Source organism: Rattus norvegicus, chromosome 19, assembly GCF_021556685.1.
Source record: "Rattus norvegicus strain SHRSP/BbbUtx chromosome 19, alternate assembly SHRSP_T2T, whole genome shotgun sequence".
NCBI classification, from domain to species: domain Eukaryota; kingdom Metazoa; phylum Chordata; class Mammalia; order Rodentia; family Muridae; genus Rattus; species Rattus norvegicus.
In genome coordinates, this window is record NC_141552.1 from 35,888,450 (window position 1) to 35,914,563 (window position 26,114).

The window sequence follows — 26,114 nt, forward strand, 5'->3', positions numbered from 1 at the left end:
TCTAGAACCATGGAAAATGTTATTCAGTAGAAGGATCCCCTAGGAACTTTGTAGTGATGAAAGGACTCATTACTAGACGATTTATTCAAATTGTAAAATCAGCCTGCTGGTATTTCCTAACATCCTACTTCATCTAAGTAAGTTGCACAGACCAATGGAAGGACATAGTTGGTAAGAATTCATGAGATATTTAGTATGCCATTGCCCAGTGTCCTTCCCTCAGTTCCCTTCAACCCTCTACTCCTACAAGAAGACATTTTTATCTCCTTTTGGAATCATTACTGTCTGCTCAATGCACTTAACATCTAAGTGTCAGACAAATTACCTCACCAGCCTGTGCTCATTAGAGGATATGTGCACTACTGCAGAGGGTTGCAAAGTGTACTGCTACCTTTGTTAAATAGTACTTCAGCTGCTCTTATTCCAAAGCCTGTAATAGAGAGTGTATTAGAAAAGATGTTAGGTTTCCTCTAGTCTTTCCCACTATGGCGACTTTTTCAATCTGTGTACAACGAAGCTAAAGAGGACAGGTGCAGGGTTCATTTTCTAGGGTTGTACCATTTACAACAGTCTCCTAACCTTTCAATCTCAGTTAATGGACCTCATCTCCTGCCACTGGTACCAAAATCAAGTTTAAAAAAAAAAAAAAAAAAAAGCCTACATCCCACAAGAAATAAGATGGCAATCTGAGAGAACAGCTTCTCCCAAGAACCCACACCAAAACAGTACAACTTCAAAATGAATTTGCATCTAGCTGGAAATTTGTGGATTTTCTTTACACTATTTTCCTGTGATATATTATTTTCTTTCTTCATAGTCCTGTAACACCAATGTCTCTTTCTTCATCATATAAAGTGACATCCATACCAATTCTTTAATCCTCTTGAAACAGACTTCTCTAAAAGTCTTCTCTACCTCAGCTCGTTTGACCCACCGTGCGGGAATCATAACCTCTAACAACTTTCTGATTCTTATGTCTTCCCTACTCAACTTCTCTGCCATTGAAATCTAATAGTGATTTTCATTATTGCTCTGGCTAGTCTAGACATCCCTACTGCCCTGAACAAATTACCATCATCTAACTCCCAGGCCTTGGCCATGAACAGAAACTTAATGGAATATTGGATATACTAGTATACTCCTACCTGAAGCCTTTGGTATGAGTAGCCTAATAATTTTCTGTTGTCTACAACTTCACCAAGGCCTGTTCTACAGTATCCTGTTCTGAAGCCCTATTTCTTTCTTAACTTTTTTTCTGCCTTTAAATTTGTATCTTGAGCAATTCTTTAAATAAAAAGAAAAAGGTTAAACTCCATTGTTACCAACATGAACCTTCCAACTTGTACTGGTCAGCTAGAAAACCTACCCTCACCCATCACAAGCCTCATAAATTACTGCCAAGTTTTCTTCCTCACTGACTTGGTGTTCTTTTCTTCTTACCTCCCTTTCTGAAAGTCATCTTAACCTTGAAAAGGTCAGGGCTCCTTTGTGTCTCTATTGGTATTGTTTTCATTTGTGCTACCCAAACAGGTCTTAGCGATTAGAAATTAGAGGTACCTCCTCTTGGATATCTGGCCATGTAAGTCCATCTTACAAATAGACTACTATACCCAACCCAAATAACACAGAGTGAAGACAGCATTTTAAAATTATTTCAGAGTAATTACCCTGATGCCAACCCTTCATTATAATAACAGCTGAGGGCATTCCTAAGGGTATGATTTACCAAGAGGAAACCATCCTGGTGGTTGAGCTAGACATGGAAGAATACTAGGATCTTTGCTAGAAATTGATACTACCTAGAGTGAAAACCTAGAGTGAATACATAATTGGAAACTTTTCCTTTTCTAAGCTTTTAATTGTTTTTATTGTGTGTGAATGAGCGCATACATGTGCAACAACATACATCTGGAGATCAGAGGACACCTCTAAGGAGGAGTCTGTTCTAGGAATTGAACTCAGCCTTATTCAGAAAGTGCTTTTGCCCCGGTCATCACACTGGTCCCTTCTGTGCTGTTAACACAGTCACCAGTTCCACTGTCAAAGACCATGAGCCCCCACCAGAGTTCCTTAAACCTCTGTGCTCATACACTCCTAAATAACAGTCCTTGTCGCATAGGGTGCTGTTTGTGTTATTGCAAGCTCATGAGATTGTACCTGAATGCTTTGGGCCAGATTGAATTGGAAACTTCCAAACTCCTATAAAGTTGGCTAAATCTCTAAGAGTATCTTATCTGACACTAGTCTCCTCTTGGATTTTCCCTTACCACTCCCAACGATTCTCTTTATACTAGGAATGTCATTTGACATTCTCTTTAAGAGCACTATAACCTGTTTTAACAGATGCTGCAAAAATCTCTCTAACCAAACTCAGTATAATGTTAAAACCTTTAAAACTCTGAATTCATTTCAACAAGAAGCCAAAATGCACTTAACCCAAGAGTTCTTGGAGATCCCATAAATATCTAGATGCTCTCACTGACATTTGGTTCCAAAAAGAGTACCATGTGACTGGCTCCATTAAAAATGAAGTCTGTGGCTCAGAGGTTAAGAGCACTCACTCCTCTTCCAGAGGTCCTGAGTTCAATTCCCAGCAACCACATTGTACTGGCTAGTTTTGTGTGTCATCTTGACACAAGCTGGCGTTACCACAGAGAAAGAAGCCTCAGTTGAGGAAATGCCTCCATGAGACCCAGCTATAAGGCATTTTCTCAACTAATGATCAAGGGTGGAGGACCCAGCCCATTGTGGGTGGTGCTATCCCTGGGCTGGTAGTCTTGGGTTCTATAAGAGAACAAGCTGAGCAAGCCAGGGGAGGCAAGCCAGTAAGTAACATCCCTCCATGGCCTCTGCATCAGCTCCTGCTTCCTGACTTGCTTGAGTTACAGTTCTGACTTCCTTTGATGGTGAACAGCAATGTGGAAGTGTAAGCTGAATAAACCCTTTCCTCCCCATGATGTTTGTGCAGGCATAGGAACTCTGACTAAGAAACACATGGTGACTCACAACCATCTGTAATGGAATCTGATGCCCTCTTCTGTTGTGTCTGAAAACAGCGACAGTGTACTCACATACATAAAATAAATCTTTTTTTAAAAAATCAAGTCTGATAACAATTTGTTTACAGAAGGGTTGGTTGGTGACACATATGTACTTTTTTATGGGAAAGCACAAGCTGAACTTCGGGGGTCCTCTACTTACTCACATTCCTACTTCAGCTGCCAAGATAAACAAACCTAACTAATGATCTATTTGACTGTGTTGTGTTTGATGGTTTGATTTGATTCGGAGACAGGGTTTTACTATGCAGTCCTAGATGCCCTGTAATTCACTGTGTAGCCCTAAATGACCTGGAACTCACTGTGTAAACCAGGCTGGCATGGAACTCACAGAAACCCACCTGTCTCTATCTCCTGAGTACTGGGGTTATGGGTGTACACCATCACACCCAGCCTTAAACTTTAGCTATCAACCAGTCAGTATTGAACACTTGGGCCAGCCAGCTTGAGAACTTAGGCAGTAACCTTATATAAGCCAGGCCTTTGGATTCTTCATTCCTTTGGATCACACTAACAATTTTTACCAATGGCCCTGTCTCCCCAGTTTGCATATTACTTGATGGAAGTTTGTCTTTTAGCCTTCAGTTTTTTTTCTAATGATATCTTTTGTTTTTATTAAATCTACTTTTTATTTAAATATTTATTAGTGTATGAGTGTATACGAGATGGAAAGAGAGACAGAATATGTATGTCACGTGTGTGCAGATGTCTGAAGACGCTGTAAGAAAGTGTGAGATCCCCTGTAGTTGCAGGCAGTTTTGAGTCACTGTAGCTGAATGCTGCAAACGCTGGTCTTCTGAAAGAACAGCAACTGCTCTCAGCCTCTGTGCCTTCACTGTAGCCCCAAATCTACATTGTTTAGACTGATGAAACAGAATTCCTTTTTCCCTTTTGATACATATTGCTGATGAGCTAACCGCTTTTTCCATTTGTATATTTTATATTTTAACAAAATGTGTAGATATTGTCTCTATTTTATTAAAATTATTCACTCACACACACAGGGACACATACATACAAATCTGGGACTTATTTCTATGATTAATATGCTATCCCTGATCCATTTGTTTTTAAATGTATGTATATGAGGGTTTATTGCCTATTACATTGTTAATTTTCTGACAGTTTTTTCTTTTTATCGTAATTGTTCCATTGATTTTCTGTCTTGTGTTATTAATGTCTTTTTTAAAGATTAATTGCTGGGGCTGGAGAGATGGCTCAGTGGTTAAGAGCACCAACTGCTCTTCCAGAGGTCCTGAGTTCAAAGCCCAGCAACCACATGGTGGCTCACAACCATCTGTAATGGGATCCGATGCCCTCTTCTGGTGTGTCTGAAGGCAGCTACAGTGTACTCATGCAAAATGAATAAATAAATCTTAAAAAAAATAAAAAAAAGATTAATTGCTTTTATGTCATAAGTATGAATGTTTTACCCGCATGTATGTATGTATGTGCACTACGTGTGTGCCTGGGATCCTTGGAAGCCAGAAGAAGGCATTGGATCCACTGGAGCTGGAGTTACAGGTGTTTGTGAGCACAATGTGGCTGCTGGCAGCAGAACCCCAGCCCTCTACAAGAGCATTATGTGCTTTTTAATCCCTCAACCGCCTTTCCAGTCCGTATTTGTTGATTTCTTACCCTGTCTACTGGCTTTGTGGCACTAGCTTTAAAACTATGAGTTATGAATTTGAAAACATGAAAATTTTATACATATCATTTTGTAAGGAAAAGAACAGGAACAAAAATTCTTGACCAGTTATGTCTATCTGAATGATGCGTTTTAGGATACGGCTACCTCTGACAGGATAATTGACATAAGTAGCTGTTTTGCTTCAATTCCTAATGTTTTGAGGTTGGAAGTTTGTTTTGTTTTTGTCTTTATCATAGATCTTCTCATTTTGTTGTTGTTTTTAAGGTCAGGGTCTGTTCCTCTGACTTAGTTCCAGTATAAAGATGGGAAGTGTTTTGGGTTTAGCTTGGTTTGTTTTGTTTTAAAATAGAATCTCATCATGTAACTCTGATTTATATAAACAAGTACAAAATCAGTTATATCTTTTCTTTGGTTGTATTAGGGGTCAAATAGTAAATAGAATATAGCATTTATGTATGTATGTATGTATTTATTTATTTATTTATTTATTTATTTGCATTGTGAATATGTGAGTGTGTGCATATGTGTGCATATGTGTTCATATGTTCACACACTCCCACCATGGTAGTTATGGGAGGTCAAAGGACAACTTTCAGGAGTCCTTCTACCATACAGATTTCAGAGATCAAACTCAGGGTATCAGGCTAGTGACAAGCACCTTTACCCAATGAGCCAACTATTTCACCAACCCAAGGATATAGCATTTAGTATTTTAAAGACTCAGTAGTGAATGTGGATAAGGAGTGGTGATTTTAAGCCAGGTGTGGTGGCACATTTTTATAATCTAGCACTTGGAAGATAAGGAAGACTTTGAGGTCAAAGCTAGCTTGGCCTCCATAGCACTACCCATCTAAAAAAAATGATTTTACCTATTATTAATCTTATTGTAATCAGATCTTCATTATCATTATAGACTTAGTAAAATATAATATCAACTCAACTTTTTAACTCTTCTTTCCTGTTCTTTCTTTAGTGTTGCTAATAACGGTACTCGTAGTGGAAGGGATTGCTGTGGCCCAAAAGACCCAAGGTAAAGTGTGGACGGTGTGCATGGCGTGTGCAGGACAGTCTGAACAGTGCTGTGTCATAGTCCTCTTAGTTTGTCTGTTACTGTGACAAATACCATGACCACAGACAGCTCGGAAGAAGAAAGGATTTATTTGGCCTACAGTCTCACAATGTAGTCTTTCATCAAAAGAAGTCAGAACAGGAACCAGGTGGAGCAGGAACCTAAAAACAAGAACTGAAGCAGAGACTTATGGAGGAACACTTTTTACTGACTTACTACGCCTCATGACTTCCTCAGCCTGCTTTCTTACAGCACCCAGAATTAACTGCCCAGGATGAACCTACCCACAGTGGGCTAGGACCTCCCACATCAGTCATCAGTCAAGAAATAGTAAATAGGATATAGCATATTCTGGCCATAGACCGGCCTACAGGTCACATTCGGAAAGCATTGCTTCTTTTCAGGCGAGGTGCCCTCTCACGTGACTCTAGCTTAGTTGACAAAAAATACTAACCAACACATTGTTCTTGAGTATTGCAGTGACCTAAAGCTTTCTGTCAACCTATGGACCTCAGTTTAGCCAAATCAGCTACAGTTAACTAAATCGTCTACAAAAAGCTTGCCCTGATAAACTTTTTTAAAGCCAACATCACTGGTAACTTTTAGTACACTGATAGTTACATCTAAAAATTAAATGAAATTCATAGTTCTATCACTAAGAAAAATAAAAGAATCTTCAAGTGTGAAAAGTAAAGTCAGTACAGTCTTCAAAGCCAGTTGGTCCATTGCATTGATAGTGTGATGATTTTTGAAGCAAATTTGATGTCAGAGTTTAGTGCATTTTCTGTACAACTTTATTTTTTATATTCATCAAAGTTATGTTTAAATGATAAAAATTGAAGTATATTAAACAGTTAGAAAAAATCAGCTTTTCATTCTATTCTTCCTATTTCCTGCTTTATGAAAATAAGTATTTTAAACTTTGTCTTTATTTTGTGTGGAAAAAGATGAACACACTTGTGCCACAGTAGGAGCGACCAGCTTTGGAGAGCGAATTCTCTCCTACTGCTTCCTGAGTTATGGTGACAGAAGCCATGTCGTCATCTTGCAAAGCATGAGTTTTTACCCTCTAAACCAGTGGTTTTCAACTTGTGTTCCATGACCGAGCCTTTTAGCAACCTCTATCTCCCAAAATATTTACCTTATGATTCATAACAGTAGCAAAATTATAGTTATGAAGTAGCAATCAAAATAATTTTATGATTGGGGGTCACCAAAACATGAGGAACTGTACTAAAGTGTCACAGAATTAGGAAAGTTGAGACCCACTGCTCTAAACCATCTTAACCCACAAATAGCTACTTTTATTTAATTTTCAGAATCTTTTTATAACATTCTTTAAATTGCTGCTGCTTTTTTGCCATTTCAGTTTTAAAGATGAGCTACTGGTTCCTCACCATGAACCATGAGATATTGGCGCATTTACTACACTGTGCACCCCTTTACACATTCAAGTGTTCCCTTTCTTTCTGTTGGACTATATACTGCATCATGATTCGGGCCAAATCAGCATTCAAAACTAGGCCTTGTAGTGCATGCCTTTAATCCATGCCAGATGTAAGGTTGAGGCAGGAGGTTAACAGATTCAAAGCTGGCCTGATTTGCCTGGACAACATTTCAAAACCCATCTTACCAATAAATAAATAAACAAACGTAAAACTCTGCACTCAGGATTTAAGACACTCATTAAAATTTTTCAGTATGAATTTTGTCTTTTGGTTTAGGAATATTTTGGTTTTGTTCGATTTTTAAATTTCCTCTACTTTCTCTATTATGTCTTTTAAGAGTCCATATTATTGGGCTGGAGAGATGGCTCAGTGGTTAAGAGCACTGACTGCTCTTCCAAAGGACCTGAGTTCAATTCCCAGCAACCACATGGTGGCTCACAACCATCTGTAATGGGATCCGATGCCCTCTTCTGGTCTGTCCAAAGACAGTGACAGTGTACTCACACACATGGAATAAATAAATAAAAGCTTTAAAAAAAAAAAAAAGAGTCCATATTATTTACTCACAGCCTTCTTGGGTTTTATTACTTACCTTAGGGTTTTACCGCTGTGAACAGACACCATGACCAAGGCAACTCTTATGAGGACAACATTTAATTAGGACTGGCCTACGGGTTCAGAGGTTCAGAACATCATCAACATGGCAGCATCCAGGCAGGCGTAGCACAGGTGGAGCTGAGAGTTCAACATCTTGTTCCAAAAACACACAGACTGGCTTCCAGGTGGTTAGGATGAAAGTCTTTTTTTTTTTTTTTTTTTCTTTTTTGGTTCTTTTTTTCGGAGCTGGGGACCGAACCCAGGGACTTGTGCTTCCTAGGCAAGGGCTCTACCACTGAGCTAAATCCCCAACCCCTAGGATGAAAGTCTTAAAACCCACGCCCACAGTGACACACCTACTCCAACAAGGCCACACCTCCTAATAGTGCCATTCCATGGGCCAAGCATAATCAAACCATCACATTACTGTTGTACAAAGTGGTGGGTTTATTATGAAATTTCATAATGAATTAAATATGAAATTAATTTCTATATAGCTTCACACATATTTTTGTCCAATCTAATGAGACTTTCTCAATTTTTATTACATAAACTAAGAATTTCAGAACTTTTTTTGGAAAGAGCCAAAATTATTTAAGTCTCTATGAGCCAGTCTCTGAAACAGTGAACACGGCTCTTTTGATGTGTGAAAGCAACCAAATGAGCAATTGAAGGGCACTGATACATTTTAGTAAAGCTTAACACATACCCACAGGCATCCTGTCTCTGCCCTAAACTTGCTAAGTTTTTCCATTTTCTCTATTTGGTGAAGCCTGGTTCTATTAATTTTATTTTTAAGAATGTGCTTCTTAGCCAGGTGGTGGTGGCACACTTTAATCTCAGCACTTGGGGCAGGGGCAGGGGCAGGGGCAGGGGCAGGGGCAGGGGCAGGGGCAGGGGCAGGGGCAGGGGCAGGGAGATCTCTGTGAGTTTGAGGCTAGCCTGGTTTACAAAGCAAGTTCCAAGATAACCAGGATATATAGAGAAACCCTGTCTTTAAAAAAAAGTACTTTTTGTTTTATGAATATATTTGCTTTCCTGTCTCTGGGGAAGTTACATGAAACCCTGTTATTACTGGTTGATTGGTTGGTTGATAACTTGATGGATGGTTTGCATGTTTATTGTTTATTTTAATTTCATTGCATGGGCTCTCTTTACCTGGGGTTGCTTTATTCTATGTTTTCCAATCTATTTTTCATACTAGAAGCTTTCTCCAAATTCCTAGTTATCCTTTTATGTACTTACATTTTAACTTGTATGTATGCACTTATATATGTGTTTACATTATATTTTAACAGGAGCACTGCAACTGATCTTGAGTTCTGTAGGTATAGGTAGGATGTGTTTACCATGGTTCTCACCTTGGATTTGAACTGATGTTTGGGACTCTCTGATCTATATGATTAACCCTTTCTTAGATAAATATTGGGATCCTCAAAAATAAATCTGTTCCCTATCAAGTCTCTGTTACTTCAAGAGACCAAGTTGGAGAAGCCTAGGACTGTGACTGTCCTTGAGTTTGTTACATTTTCCAACCTCCAGCTTTTCAAGTTGCATTTTCACCATCAGCTGCACCTGGTTGTCCTCAGTCCACTAACCCTGCTTTACCTTCACCAAAGAAATGTGCTACTGCACGTGTGGGAGGAGGCCAGCGAGCGGCTCGCAGGTCCTCCCCTTCCACCATTTGGCTTCTGAGGATGTAAACTCGGTGGCACACTCATCCTCTACTATCAAGCTTTCAAGATAAGTGTAGTGCACAAAGCTTCCTTGTCCTTCTGCTGCACTCAGTTTGGCCGTGGTTCTTAGGAAGTTATAAGTGCAGCAAAGGAGGCAGTTGTCTTAGAGTGTGGGGGAAGAAGAGAAGGCTGTGATGTTTTGCTATAATGATATTTGAAATTTTGTTCAAGATGGACAAAATATTGGAATCAAGCATGTTCCTGCAACCCAGTGTGGCATTTGGGTTCGAACCAGCAACGGAGGTCATTTTGCTTCCCCAAATTATCCTGACTCCTATCCGCCAAACAAGGAGTGTATCTATATTTTGGAAGGTATTTGACAAATCTTTTTCTTTTGTGAGATGAAGTTTTACCTCTCTGTAAAGCAGAAGGCGTTAGCTAAATACCCTGTTTAAACAAATTGGAACAAAAATTGAATGTTGTGTTTGATTATAAAGATTTATAAATATTGAATACATTAACAAAATGATAGTTAAATATTAATGGGTGTTTTTAATTGTTTTCAACCAAGTGCGTAACAATCTATGGGAAGCTTCTCCGATAAGGAAGTAGGTTCACTGGTGTATCTTACTGGGCCTCTGTTCATGTTGATGAGCTCTTTCGTTTTTCTCTATCATATATGATACACCACGTATGCTACATTATTTTTGTGAAGTAAGCAGTCATTAGCCTTTCACCTCTTCTAAATTTCAGCCAGCCAAATATTTTAGCTAATTTAATAAAGGTCATATACCACAGGAAAATGCTACTCTACTTCTACAACATGGCATGATTATTCCTGTGACAGGGTCTTATTGTGGCTTTTACATGCATAGTTTCCAGTGTAATTCCCTGATGAGGAGCACTAAAGGATTGACTTGTTTGTCTTGTCTGCCCACACGTGTATCTCCTTCATCCTGCCTGTTTGCTTACTCTTTTTTACAGCTGCTCCTCGTCAACGGATAGAGCTGACCTTTGATGAACGATATTATATAGAGCCATCATTTGAATGCCGGTTTGATCACTTGGAAGTTCGAGACGGGCCATTTGGCTTCTCTCCTCTTATAGATCGTTACTGTGGCATGAAAAGCCCTGCATTAATTAGGTCAACAGGAAGATTCATGTGGATTAAATTTAGTTCTGATGAAGAACTTGAAGGACTAGGATTTCGAGCAAAATACTCATTCATCCCAGGTAACAAATTAAGTATCCTTAAAAAATAAGTTATCTTCCAGTATATCACCGTTTTAGAATCCAAAGGTTAGAAAAGGATAATTTGTACTGGAGAGATTGCTCAGCGGTTAAGGGCACTGGCTGCTCTTCTAGTGGTCCTGAGTTCAATTCCTAGTAACTGCATCATGCCTTACAGCCATCTGTAATGGAATCTGATGTCCCCGTCTATCATGCAGGCACACATACGAATAGAACACTTATATACATAAATAAATATTTTTAAAAGAGCAATGGGTAATTTGAACAAGGTAATTAGAGTAAGGCTAAAGAAATTGTCACAGTCAAAAAAATCAAAGAACAAGAAAAGAAAATTTTTAATAGGGAACAATAGGCCATATACCGTTCTAATTTTGTGGTTTATCAGATAAAGTTGCATTTTCTTCTTAAATATCCTTTAGGGCACAATTAAGACCAACAACATCAAAATAAATATTTTTAAAAAATTCATTTTTTTCACAATTCCAATTTTATTTAGTAGATTATTTAATTGTACTTATTAACTATCCATAAATACTCTAGAAACTATTTAACAACAGAATTAATACTGTACCTGCATGTAGAAGGCTGGATCTAGGATTGAGTCTTCTCTATAACCTAGCAGCTATACACTTAAGCACAAAGTTGTGCCTGAGACTTGATAATAATAAAATATACCTTCTGTGTTTTTTTCCTGGAGCTGACATAACTAATTAATATAAATCTGGCAACTTAAAGAGAAAACAATTTGTTTTAGTTATAGAGACCAAAAATTCCAAAATCCAATAAAGCCTCACTCCCTCTAAGAAATGAATATGTTTAATTTTTTGGGAAGGAATGGGATTGAGACAGTTTCTCTATGTAACCCTAAATTGTCCTAGAAATCTCTGTGTAGATGGTGCTAGCTGTGAACACTGCCTGACTCTGCTGAGATTAAAGGCGTGTGCCACCACAACCAGCTAGAATCTGTTCTTTATCTCTTCCGCTATTCTAAAGACTACCTTAGCATTTCTGTATTTGTGACCATATTGCTCTAACTTTTGACTTCACATTTTTGTCTTAAAATGCTTTTTCTTATTTACTTACTTCTGTGTCTGTATCTGCATGCACGTATGCACATGGTGCCCAGGCCAGAAGAGGGCATCATGTCACCTGAATCGAGTCACAGGTGTTGTGAGCTGCCCTGTGGGTGCTAGGAAAGGAAATCCTGCTCTCCCTGGATAGACCAGCAAGTGTTCTTAGTTGCTGGTCCATTTCTTCAAACCCAGTCTTCTTAAAATTCTTGTTGATGTATTTCGTGTTGTTATACTGTATCCACTCTTTTTTTATAATCATATAAAGTAAAAATCACAGGGATTTTGGATGTAGATATATCTGACCACTATTACACTGTAGGCCTACTATATGTAGGTCTTCCCCACATCTGATAAGCACCCTGATCAAATGCTGTGAGAATTCCAAAGCTCCATCCAATGGAAAGTACCCACAGTCTGATGTAGAAACTCAGAAATCAGTATACTGTTACTGTGCCCAAGGAACTTACAAACTTAACAGAAGGAAAAAATAACCTTGTGCAGCAAGTGTATAATTGTTTTTCTTTCATTTTTTTTCTGAGAGAAATTCATTAATTGAAAAATACACAAATGAAACTAATTGTCTTGTCACTTTATGCATAAAATCATGAAAATTTGGTAGTTATCTCTTAAGATGGATTTCTTTATTCAGTAGACTTTTTACAAAACTAGTCATGCTATGCCTGAAGCTCCATTACTAGCTTTTTTTTCCTTAAAAAAATAAAGCCACTTTGTATCTGAATCAATAAGCATTATGTAATTATTTGCATCACTGTTATTTATCTAGTACTGAAAGGACAACATTTTCAAACAGGAAAACTTACTTAACGGACTTCAATAACAATTTTAGGATCACGGCACAATTGAGCAGGAAGTGGTTATCAGATACCTCCCTCCACTCCTCTATAGCCACATCTTGCCAAAAGTGGTATCAGGAGGTCACCATAAGTTCATCATAATTACCCAAAGTCATTAGCTTACAATTTAATACACTTCACCCTTGGTATTCTATGTCTGATGATAAGTATATATGATAGATATCACATATCAACTGTTATTATGCAGAGCAGTTTCACTGCCTAAAAACTCCATATGTTCTGCTGCACATCTCTCCTTCACTCTAAATTTCTGGCAACCACTGGGCCATGTTTCCCATTTCTGAGTCTTATACAGTTAGGGTCATATAGTATGTTGACTCCTCAGGTTGACTTCCTCCACTTAACTATAAAGCTTACCATGGTTTGATAGGAGATAGAGGGTGAGTGTGTGTGTGTGTGTGTGTGTGTGTGTGTGTGTGTGTGTGTGTGTCATATTTACTGTGTATACGTTTGCCACTGTGCATGGACAGAGCTTAGTAGATAACTTGTAGGAATCAGTTCTCTCTACCATGTGGACTCCAAGGTGAATCGAGACATGTGCTAAGGATAATTAGAAACAAAAGGCAAAGGTTGTATCAGTCCAGTTGTATAAGTTATTCAAAGTTGTTCACCAATCCAGTTGGCAACATGAACCTAGGAGAATGGGGCCTAAAAATGATATGGCTTAAAGTCTCATGCAATAGTCAGCTTTATTCAGAGCATCAGGCAGTTTATACTTTGAGTACTAAGAAGAATCACATGAGCAAAATGTTCAATTACAAGGACAATCCACATGTGAGCAAACATGTTTTTCCATAGAGGCATCTGAATAACAACACTCCTTCCTCTCAGCTACACCTGGGATGAGCATAAAAACACATCACAAGAACAATCATGTGTTTCAAAGAAACCAAGGTCACAAGTCTCTTTCCTTGTTTCCTTGTTTTCTCACAAGTGCTCAGACTTCTCATATGACTCATTCTTGGACTGTGCTCCAACATCAAGTAATAAAATGTATGGAAAGTAGAAAGTTAGTACGTTAATGTGTATAGACTTTTCTTTTTTGATGATGAAACCTAGCTTTGAAAATAAAAAACAATGATTATTAAACAACCATGTCAATGTACTAAAACTGACCTCTACACTAGAAAATGGTTAGCATAGCTAGAAAGGTGCCAAACACTTATAACCCTAGCCTCTAGGAGATTGAGATGGGAAAATAGCACATTTGAGACCAGACCATGCTATATGCACGATTTTGTCTCAAAAGACAACATAGTTCATATGTTATGCTTTATTTAGAATGTATTACAACTAAAATAGGGTCACTCATTTTCTCAAAGTGACTGATGTAAGGAAGATGACTCACCTCTGTAAACGCGTTCACAGACACTTGAGACCAGTTATTTGTAACAAAATAAGCAATCTGTTTGATTGGTCAGGTATTTGATGTTTACTGCCTACATTAACTGAAGTAATTGGTGTTTTACTGTCTTAAAATGATATTACAAAATGTATATGTGAGTCACATTTTCACAAATTTAGAGTTCTTGAAACATAAGAAATAGACGATAAAAACCTGTTTTTTCAGGGCCTGGGAAGATGGTCCAGTGGTTAAACTGCTTGCTGTACACATGAAAGCCTATACTCCCATTTAAAGAAACCATGTAAAAAATGAAAACCTGTGTGTGGCAGCACACACCTGTGACCCCAGCACTGGGAGGCAGAAAGCAAGAGGACCCTAGAGGCTCTGACCCACTCAAAATCTTCAGACTCTAGGTTCAGTGAGAGATTAAGTTCAAGTAGAGATCCTGTTTCTAATTTTGTAAAAAAAAAAAAAAAAAAAAAAAAATGGAGCATGATATGGGAAGATACACAAGTAAACCTCTGACCTCTTTAAAACATTTTGAATATTTTCTAAAAATATGCTTAAAATAACTAACCAAATTTAGGTCCAACAAAATGGTTTAGCAGGTAGAAAGAAGCATTTGCACATAGGCCAGGCAACCTGAATTTAATCCCCAGATTCCCACAAGGTGGCAGGAGAGAACTAACTTCCACAACACACACAACTAAAAATTAACTAGCTTATTATGTGTAAGCACTCACTTTGACCAGAAGTAGTTTTGCTTTTTTGTTTTTTTAACTTAACCAATCATGAGAAATTTCTATATTCTTTATAGGTAAAGTACAGATACATTGTAAAAATGCTTAGAATTTCTGGGATATTTTATTTTTGTACCTTACAGGAATACATTGAAGGTATTACCTTCAATGCCTTTGGTATTACACTTATGGAAATATCATGAATATTAAATAATATCTATTTTTATATATGAAGAAGCTTAGGAATCAAGTACTTTTCTTATATAGTAGCAAATCTAGTACTATATTGAATTGCCTGGGTTATTTTTCTATTGTATCATATTTCTTTTTTACTGTTAGACAGGAATTCCCCAGTTTTTTAATCTCTAAGAGAACCAACACATTTCAATAAATATGTGATATATAATGGACTAAAATACAACTGTTTCTGCTGTTACTTAAAGGCATAGTTACAGTTATACACCATACAGTACGTTTAAGGCCAGCCTATATGCACTTATAATAGCAAAGTGGATCTCTTCTAAGTCCAAAGCCAGTCTGGTCTACATAGTAAGTTCCAAGACAGACAGCTATGAATAAAGACCCTGTCCGAAAATAATAATAATAAAAACAAATTTTTAAAAAAGAAAGATAAGTAAATTTGATTAATTTTCCAAAAAGTTCCCATAGCTTTTCCCAGTGCAGTTTAAGATTTTTAATTCTGCTTTGATTGGGTTTTTTTTTGTTGTTGTTTTGTTTTGTTTTGTTTTGCAAAAGAGCTGGTGTCTGCTAGTTGACTCATTAAACAAGAATACATTTACTTATAGTTTAAAAGGAATAATCACTGAAATGTGTTTGAAATTAAGATAATAATTTACTTCACTTTCCATTCTGTAATTTGGAGACTCTCTAAAGTATCTACAATTATTGTCTGTATTAATAGGAATTAAGTGTCCTCTTACTTGGAGTAAACTTAATTATTACATAGTTACTTATGTGAAATGGGTTTTCCAGATTGAGTGTGTGAGTGTGTGTGTGTGTGTGCATGCTTATATTTGTGGATCCTATTTTAACTGAGAAATAATAGTTGAGGCAGCGGTATGATATTTAAAATTTTTTGACTGATTAAATATGAAGTATTTATAAGCCAGTAGCATTGAGTATTTTTATATTTGGAAATTATCACCACTAGTCATTGAAGCAGACATTTTAGAAAATACTTAATACAGCTCAATACAAAGGAAATATATTCCTTTTAAGGCTGAACAGTATTCCATTGTATTAAATATACCCTATTTTATTTCTGCCCATGTGTTACTGCATTGGACAGTTAATGTTTTCAGTAGCAATAAAGCATTCATGATGAAATAAAAAAATGTACAAATTTCCATTAAATGTTAATCCCATAAAGACCGTCTTAAATGACTGGTGATATGCAGTCTCTGCCAATGAATATGTCCGTTATGTTGATATGCAATAAAGCTTTAAATGTAAGTTCAAGTTAGGGCTGAAAGGCTCAGTACCAATGACTTTCTTCTCTTTTCTATTTCAGATCCAGACTTTACTTACCTTGGAGGTATTTTAAATCCCATTCCAGGTTTAGTATATTACCTCTTTCTTCCTGTGACATTTTTTATTAGTTTTATTTTTCTTTGAATACCTTTTTTTTCCCCCTAGATTGCCAGTTTGAGCTCTCGGGAGCTGATGGAATAGTGCGGTCTAGCCAAGTAGAACAGGAGGAAAAAACAAAGCCCGGCCAAGCGGTTGACTGCATATGGACAATTAAAGCTACCCCGAAAGCTAAGGTACTGTTTCCTGTACACTGACTCACTCCAGAGGAGAGCAGTAGAGGACGGGAGTTCTAGAGTGGACTGTCTGGTCCAACAAGTGTTTGTAACTCTTCACGGTTTGGAGGTTTTTGTTTCATTTGCTATATTTGCACCTGTGAAGATCATAGTGTTCTGTAGTTAAATAAACTGAGATAGAAAGAATTTAAAGTATTTTTATTTATGTATATATACATGTGTGTATATATACATATATGTATATGTATGTATATATGTGTGTATATATATATATATATGGGGTTTTTTTGTGGGATTTTTTAAGTGTGTGCATACACAAAGGCACACAGCACACCCGTGTAAGTCAGAGGACAACTTCGTGGAGTTGATTTTCTCCTTCCGAGGGGTAAATTCAGGTCGTTGGGATGGCAGGATCGAACAGCATTGGGATGGCAGGATCGAACAGCATTGGGATGGCAGGACTGAACAGCATTGGGATGGCAGGATTGAACAGCATTGGGATGGCAGGATTGAACAGCATTGGGATGGCAGGACTGAACAGCATTGGGATGGCAGGATTGAACAGCATTGGGATGGCAGGATTGAACAGCATTGGGATGGCAGGATTGAACAGCATTGGGATGGCAGGATTGAACAGCATTGGGATGGCAGGATTGAACAGCATTGGGATGGCAGGACTGAACAGCATTGGGATGGCAGGACTGAACAGCATTGGGATGGCAGGATTGAACAGCATTGGGATGGCAGGATTGAACAGCATTGGGATGGCAGGACTGAACAGCATTGGGATGGCAGGACTGAACAGCATTGGGATGGCAGGACTGAACAGCATTGGGATGGCAGGATTGAACAGCATTGGGATGGCAGGATTGAACAGCATTGGGATGGCAGGATTGAATAGCATTGGGATGGCAGGATTGAACAGCATTGGGATGGCAGGACTGAACAGCATTGGGATGGCAGGACTGAACAGCATTGGGATGGCAGGACTGAACAGCATTGGGATGGCAGGATTGAACAGCATTGGGATGGCAGGATTGAACAGCATTGGGATGGCAGGATTGAACAGCATTGGGATGGCAGGACTGAACAGCATTGGGATGGCAGGACTGAACAGCATTGGGATGGCAGGATTGAACAGCATTGGGATGGCAGGATTGAACAGCATTGGGATGGCAGGATTGAACAGCATTGGGATGGCAGGACTGAACAGCATTGGGATGGCAGGACTGAACAGCATTGGGATGGCAGGATTGAACAGCATTGGGATGGCAGGATTGAACAGCATTGGGATGGCAGGATTGAATAGCATTGGGATGGCAGGATTGAACAGCATTGGGATGGCAGGATTGAACAGCATTGGGATGGCAGGACTGAACAGCATTGGGATGGCAGGACTGAACAGCATTGGGATGGCAGGATTGAACAGCATTGGGATGGCAGGATTGAACAGCATTGGGATGGCAGGATTGAATAGCATTGGGATGGCAGGATTGAACAGCATTGGGATGGCAGGATTGAATAGCATTGGGATGGCAGGACTGAACAGCATTGGGATGGCAGGATTGAACAGCACGTTTTTATTACTTGCTGAGCCATCTGCTCAACCCCATATTATGACTCTTAATCTCGAGAGATTACGGTTTTTTTTAAATTATAGAGTCCCAACTGGTAAATGCAAGTATTGATCTAACACTTGTTGGTTTTTTGTTTCTGTTTTTGTTTTTTGTTTTTCGTTTCTTTGTTTGCTTGGTTGGTTGGTTTGGTTTGGGATATGTTTTGTTTTGTTGTTTTATTTACGAGCTTTAGGGCCTGGGAAGATGGTGTGGTGAGTTCAGTGCTCACTGTGCAGGTGTGAAGCCCTGAGTTCAGATTCCTGGCATCCACTTAAAGCCCAGGCACCTTTGTGATAGTCAATTTCTGTAACACCAGCACAGGAGTGGGGGAGGCAGGTGGATCCGAGAGGTTTGCTGCTTAGCCAGTCCAGCTGAAATGGGAGCTCAAGGTTCAGTGAGAAACCCTGTCTCAAAAACTAATTAGGTGGGGGGCTGGGGATTTAGCTCAGTGGTAGAGCGCTTACCTAGGAAGCGCAAGGCCCTGGGTTCGGTCCCCAGCTCCGAAAAAAAAAAAAAAAAGAACAAAAAAAACTAATTAGGTGGCTAGCAAGACTACACATGTACACAGACACACACTCACACTCTCTCTCTCTGTCTCTCTCTGATGAGGAACATTGGCCTGTAAGAAGTTAGTATGTTTTAGAGGGTTGGTCGTATCCGTGAGAAATAAACATTGACTTGCAGTTCATCGTGATCGCTGTGCTGCCCCTGCTGATCACGTGAATCTTATGGACAGTGCTGCACAAAAGAATGCTTTTAAATAACTCTGAGATTGACTGTTGACTACTTTTGCTTTTTATTTATAATTTATACTTCTAGAAATATCAACAGAGATAAAACTAGACTTACTTTATGTATTTGTTTAAAAAGGAACAGAATGAAAGAAGAGCTGGAACAACATATAATTTGGGAGCCAACCTGGGCTACATAACTGAGACCCTGACCCTCCCACACAAAAAAAAAAAAATGAAAATGAGATTTATATTTGTGGAAAACATTTTAATTATTTATTTTTATTTTATGTTCATTGGTGTTTTGCCTACATGTATGATTGTGTGAGGATGTTCGATATTGGAGTTACAGACAGTTGTGAGCTGCCATGTGGGTGCTGGGAATTGAACCTGGGTTACCTAGAAGAACAGTCAGTGCTTTTAACCACTGAACCCTCTCTCCACGTCCCTAGCCCCTGAAAACAGGTCAAAAACACTTGTAAATGTTGGATAAAACTTGCCAGGTATGCCTCAAAGAGCAAATATAAGTTCAAAATAAATCCAATAATTCTTATGAAGATAAAGAACTGTATATTACAACAGTAAAATAAAACTGGTGTTATAAATGCCTCTGGTGATTTCAGTTAATTATTCCTGCTCAGAGGTGGATATACCAGGATTTGGTTTTAACACTGACTGAAAATAAATAAATCAAGCCTAGGGCATGTGTGGTTATCGTGAGGCCCTTACAAGTCCTGAGAGGGTGATGACTAACATGAAAGGGTAAACAAGGAAACATGCTGTAGGTGCTTGTTCTCTGGTGAGATGGGGCTAGGATCTCTCTTGTGGTTTCAAACCTAGAAAATTACCACTATGTTTGGGATGAATTGATATTCCCTGGTCAATCCAGGAAGCAAAAAAATCACAAAAATTAAAAGGGGTCATGTCCTGAGCTCACAAAAAGTTTAAGGAACTTGTCAAAAATTAATTCAGAGTAGCCCCACTGAATGCTCCCTCCCAGTCCCACATTAGATGAGCGCTCATGTTCATCTCGAGGTGAGGACAGACAAGACAGCTTAGTCTTCAAGAACCATGGTCTACAAGAAGGAACAAAACGGTGAGAAAGAAAGACGATCAGGTAGATTATCTCTAACATTTTCAATATATAACTTCAATAATAAAAGGATTTGTTTCTCAAAGAGCTGAGGAAATTTATTAAGAGGCACACATCGCAGTATTTTAAGGAATTTTTTCAAAAATTGATGAAAGACATCACAGCAGTGGCTTTCCCCCTCGCAAAAAAAATATACAGCTTAAATGAAATATAGATTGAGCCCACAGACAGAAAAAAATTAAACAACTTGAAAATAGGAAGATTGTCCTCGAAGGGATATTTATTCATTTACTTGTGACCTGTATTTATTATGTACTCGAGGCCATATACCCGGTTTATATAGTACATGTATGCCATTACATACATGTGGAGGACAGAAGACAACATGCTAGAGTCAATTCTCTCATTTCTTGGGATTCAGGAATCAAATTTGGGATATCAAGCTTCACATTAGGTGTCTGTACCTACTGAGCCATTTGGCTGGCCTGATGCTATTTAGATTGACTGTAGAAACCTTCCATAGTGAAATAGAATCTCAAAGACATAGGTATCTTGAAAGTAAGAAAAATAATAGCTGATTGCCTATATTTCTATATCTGAACTGATTTAAGAAGGCAAAGCTAAGGGATTTCCTGGTTAAAAATAATAAATGAACTGAGTGCTACATTTAAAAACCAAGTAAGTCCTATTTTAAGGATAACTATATATAAACATTTGAAAGGAAAGTAAGAAATACAACTAGGGAGTTGGCTCATAGGTAAAGTGCTTTCTGTATAGGCATTCGGAACCCGGGTCTGGATTCCTTACCCAATGTAGGGCAGCTGGTTCAGACTGGGCATGTCTATAACCCAAGAACTGACAGAGAGAAATGGGTCTGGAGGTAGGGACAGGTAGATCCATGTAGCCAGTCACTCTAGATGAAGTGATGGGCCCCAGACTATTGAGAAAGCCTGTATCAAAAAATGCCTCGAAATATCAAATACCAGGCAAGCATACCTCTATACATATGATGTATGCATCCACATGAATGAATGAATGGATGAATGAGTAGTAAGAAATGCCAGCAGTTACTCAAAAATGCATATTATCTATTAAATGGGAATTCAGACTCACTGACAGAAAACTATAATTTAAAATTTTGTAGATTAGAGCCTCAAAGTACACAAAGCATAAACTAAAAAATAAAAAATTCTATTTATATTAATCTTCACCTCAATAAACAGAAGGTAAAAAAATTATTAAGGCTATTAATATTTAAACAATGTGTGGTAGCTTGATCATCTAGTGAGTAAGTATTTTTCATCAGCATAGACTTTTTCAAACTTGATGTAGATATTAGACCAGTGTTTCTCAGCCCATGGGTCATGGCCCCTTAAAGCATTGAATGACCCTTTCACAGGGGTGCCTAAAATCATTAGTAAACACAGCTTTTTGTACCAAGATTTATAGCAGTAGCAAAATTTAAAGTATGTAGGAGCAACAAAAATAATTTTATGATTGGGAATCAGTAACAGTAGGTGGCAATCTCCCTGCCAGCCACTCAAATGTTAGAGATTCTCAAATGAAACACACACATACATAGCCTTATATTTAATATGCCCTAATCAGCACAATGGCTTGGGCACTTCCAACCCTCCCCACATCTAACACACTTTCCCCTCTGATATTGCTGAATTATCTCTTACTAAAACCTGTATTTCATCCCAATCACCCCGGACCCAAACCTGTGGCCCTCCAGGGCCATGGTCCCTGACTCTTCCATGTTGGCAGTCTCTGTCCTGCACTCTCTGGCCTGATCTTTCTGCTTGTCCCACCTCTGTCCCCCTGTCCTGCCATTGGCCACTGACAACTTTATCAATTAGAACCAACTAGGGTCAGGGACCCATAGCATCTTACATGCAGGAATTTTGTATAATTCTTTTGGGAACCCAATTAACATAATACAAACAATAAGCAAAATCCACAACATTTCCCATTTTCATCCATTAGAAAGACCTTTTCTCTCAGGTATACATTGAACATAGTAGTTATAACAGTTTGTAAACTATAAAGTATATTACACGTTAATAATGTCTAATATATCAATTTTGTCAATTTAGGTATATTACTCTAACATCTAACCTAACTTAGAGTTTATAATTTTGTACCTGAATCATGTTTTGATTTTAACTTGTAACACCATCTGAAAATCAACCTTTCAAATCTGCATCATCTTCCTCAATGCTAAACAGCTTAAGTTGATTATGAGACTATAAGTCATCTTGAGCCTCATCAAAGATCCAAGAGTGAATTACCTGAACATATAGGAAACACAGAAACATAGCTTTTAAATCTTACCCAATTTGTAGAAACATCTGACTATTTGGAGAGTTCCCCATTCCTCAAAATGTTGGAGTATCTGTTTTCGGCCTTCTGACACAGAACCATCTGACAGACTTTAAGTGATGTGGGAAATATGAAGGACTAGCTTGCCCTATCTTGGCAGAGCTAAGCTGCCAACTATCTTTCATTGTGTGTCTCTTCTTGGACAATATTTTTGTCTGCAGATGAATTAGGGCAATTTGTGCCCAGTGGCTACCTTGTCACAACTGGAACAACTCTATATGAAGGTTATATACAATATCTTCTTTGAACCTTGAAGGGGGTACTATCAGGAGCAGACATGTTTCCTAGTGAAATTTTTCATTAATAATGAAATGACTTTAAATGTCATATTTAATGGACTTTTGGTGTTTTTGAAGACTATATACTTTATATCTGAACTGTTACTGTGTGACTGACTACTCGTAGGTATTTCTATTTGAATAATATGGAAAGTACCATATTATAATTAATTTAGACTCTAGTGTAACAATGAGATTACAATCTATCCTTTAACTTGTATTACTTAACCGTTCTCAATGGTTTGTAATAGTAACTATTAGAAGGACCGCGTCTAAGCCTTGTATTCTTAAGTGAGTTGTATAGGCACAACATCTAAGAGTAACTATTAATTTCAAATTTTTATCAATATAAAAAATTTATACCAATGAAAACCTTAAATCTATATTGATATATAAATTCTGTACCAATGTAAGAAATTATAACTTCAATTTTGTATCAATTATAAAGATTTTACCAATGTAAGATTATGACTATACAATACCTTATTCAAGAATAAATTTAGTTATCCATCTCATATATTTCTTCCCTGTTTAAAATTATAGCTGTTTTGAGAACCTATGTATAATTTGTACAAGAACTATAATCAGACACCCAAACCCAAGGGACCGGGTTGACAACTCTCCACAGCTTCTTCCTGCTGAACTGGGTGCTCAATTTTTTTAAAGGGATGGGGATGGGTAGGAAAATTAGAAAATTTGGTCAGATTTAAGGAAGCTAGCACTAGCATCTGTTATCTAGTCTCTGTATGCTTAGAAGGCTCAGGGCTTGACTGAAGCTTTGACCGGATCCATCTGAAAGGCTGGATGACCCATCTGTGAGGAATCGTAGCTACTCCTGAAGCTGTTCTGGAAGCAGCTGTTCTGGAAGCAAGTCTCTGTAAACAGCATCAAGAAGCAGGGAGCCGAAACACCAGATCATTTAGCACCCCTGCAGAAAAACCCTGTCAGAGCTGTACATTCTGTAGTATATGAATCTTATAACCAAAATGTTAGTGCTATTAGATATTCATATGGATTGTCCTAAGTGCACGGATCAGTTAAGGTGAATTTTTGCTCCTTGTTTGAGCACGTGAAAGACAACTATCCTTTTATGGGTTAATCTGATCAATAACCAGTGGTAATAGATCCTCATGGCATGTGAAGGGTGGCGTGACGAATCTTAGGATTCTGTAACCAACAAGACACATTGTCTACTTTTAGCTGAAGTATTGTCTAGAAATGCTTATACGTCTGAGCCAGGTACAGGGCTGTTCCCGTGTGGAGGAATCAGTAAATTATGTTACCTGTCCTGCTGGATCTCCTCGAATTTTCCTTTTTTGTCTTTAGCCAATATCTTTAGGGGGTCTCCCCCTATCATATCTGATCTATATCACCTTGGAAGGGATCCAGCACCTTCTTTCCTATTAATACAAATACAGAGCCTTTCTCCCAGAATAGCAAGTCCTTGGCCGAGTAAACTGAAATCATCAAAGGTATAGATTGGTTCGCATTACCAGCCTCTTCCTCTTTAGACATATTCTGTTTTCACCTCTCAGGACATTTCATATTTTAACCACCAGATTTATAACCACACACATTTTAATAATTAAAATCATTTAAAGTAATCTAAACAAATATTATCTTTTGAGACAGTGCTCTTTCACTATCCCCTGCCTTGTTCTACACGATTATTTTTTAATAGTGAAATCAAGGCCTAAGTTTATTTACGTATACTTAAATTCTCCCTTCTATGAAGATTAAATCTTTGTTCAGACACACACATACAGATACAGATAGATAGATAGATAGATAGATAGATAGATAGATAGATAGATAGATAGATATGTATGTATGTTACTTGTCCTGTTTGATCTCGAATTTTTCTTTCCTGTCTTTAGCCAGAATATATATATGAATGGATATTCATCTCTTTGTATAAATTGAATTAGCATCCTTTCCTATATATTTAGCTTTAATTAAATTCTATTCTGCGTACTGTATAAGCCCATTCTCAGGCTATCAATTCGTCACACCAGGCTAAGCAGTCTTAGGATTTTCATGGAGCCCATGTTCACAGAACCCCAGTGCCTGCCTGGCATAGACTTATTTAAATTTCATTTGAATCATTTTTCTCATTCATTCTTCATTCTATGGAGATTGATGCCTTCTTATTATTTGTTGAAATAGGGTTTCTCTCTATCTCCTTGTCTTTGTTTTTTTTATTTCTGAGCTCATTGGCCTAGATTTCTATATTCCATGCATACTTTAAACAATTACTGCTGTATCTCTCTTTTATTTATCTGATGTCAAGTAACCTCTTCTCTCTCTCTCTCTCTCTCTCTCTCTCTCTCTCTCTCTCTCTCTCTCTCTCTCTCTCTCTCTCTCTCTGTATTCTAAGTACCCAGTCTTTTTGTACAGCAGGTAGCAGGTACTCCCAGCACCTCTGAGTTTAAACTCTCTGAAGCAGCTAGAAGCCTTTGAGAAGGGCCCAGGGTAAATACCTGCCACCCAGCTATGTCTGGGTCAACTTTGGGGACTGTGTCCCAGCTCACACCATGAACCCCAGAATTATGTATGCCAATTTAGTACATCTTTTGTCCTAGCCTCAAGCCACTACAGCTTGGAGAGGAACCACGTGGCTCAGGCAAAACCCACAACTCTACTAAGAAACAAATTTTCCCTGCCTCCTAATCTCACATTACGGTGTGTATTTTCCATTTGAGAATCTCCAACTAATTTTAATAGTGAGTTTGGGGGCTGGGGATTTAGCTCAGTGGTAGAGCGCTTACCTAGGAAGCACAAGGCCCTGGGTTCGGTCCCCAGCTCCGAAAAAAAGAATCCAAAAAAAAAAAAAAAATAGTGAGTTTGAGCCCAACATTGGGCACCATGTATGTCCTGAGCTTTAGTAAAGTTTCTTTTATGAATGTGGGTATCCTTGCACTTGTAACATAGATGTTCAGAATTAATCATCTGAATAGATTTTTTCCTTTGATGAGTATGAAGTGTCCTTCCCTGTTTCTTTTGATTACTTTTGGTTCAAAGTCTGTTTTATTAGATATTAGAATGGCTACTCCAGCTGTTTCTTGAGACTGTTTGCTTGGAAAACCTTTTTCCAGGTTTTACTGTGAGTTGTGTCTATCTGTGTTGCTGGGGTGTGTTTCTTGTATACAGCAGAATGATGGATCCTGCTTATGTATCCAGTCTACTACCCTGTGTTGATTTATTGGTGAATTGAGTCCATTGATGTTGAGAGATATTAATGACCAATTATTGTTGCTCCCTATATTTTGTTATTGGAGGTGGTACTATGTGTGTGTATGAATCTTTTCTTTCAGGTCTGTTGTGAGATGATTAATTTCTTGTGTTTTTTGGGTGTAGTTACCCTCCTGTTGGAGTTTTCCTTCTGGTATCCTCTGTGAGACTGTATTAGTAAAAAGATGCTGTTTAAATTTGGCTTTGTCGTG

General features: G+C 38.1%; 1 protein-coding gene across 2 annotated transcripts in view; it reads left to right on the forward strand.

Annotated features, from left to right (window-relative positions):
* The window catches only part of Neto2 (neuropilin and tolloid like 2), a 71,813-nt gene that overhangs the window by 28,219 nt on the left and 17,480 nt on the right, over window positions 1–26,114 (forward strand). Inside the window, 5 exon segments of one of the 2 annotated variants that reach the window (NM_001107417.3) lie at window positions 5,684–5,740; window positions 9,732–9,872; window positions 10,485–10,733; window positions 16,316–16,360; window positions 16,441–16,568. In NM_001107417.3, coding sequence (NP_001100887.2) covers window positions 5,684–5,740; window positions 9,732–9,872; window positions 10,485–10,733; window positions 16,316–16,360; window positions 16,441–16,568 — 620 coding nt within the window. 2 annotated transcript variants of the gene reach the window in all.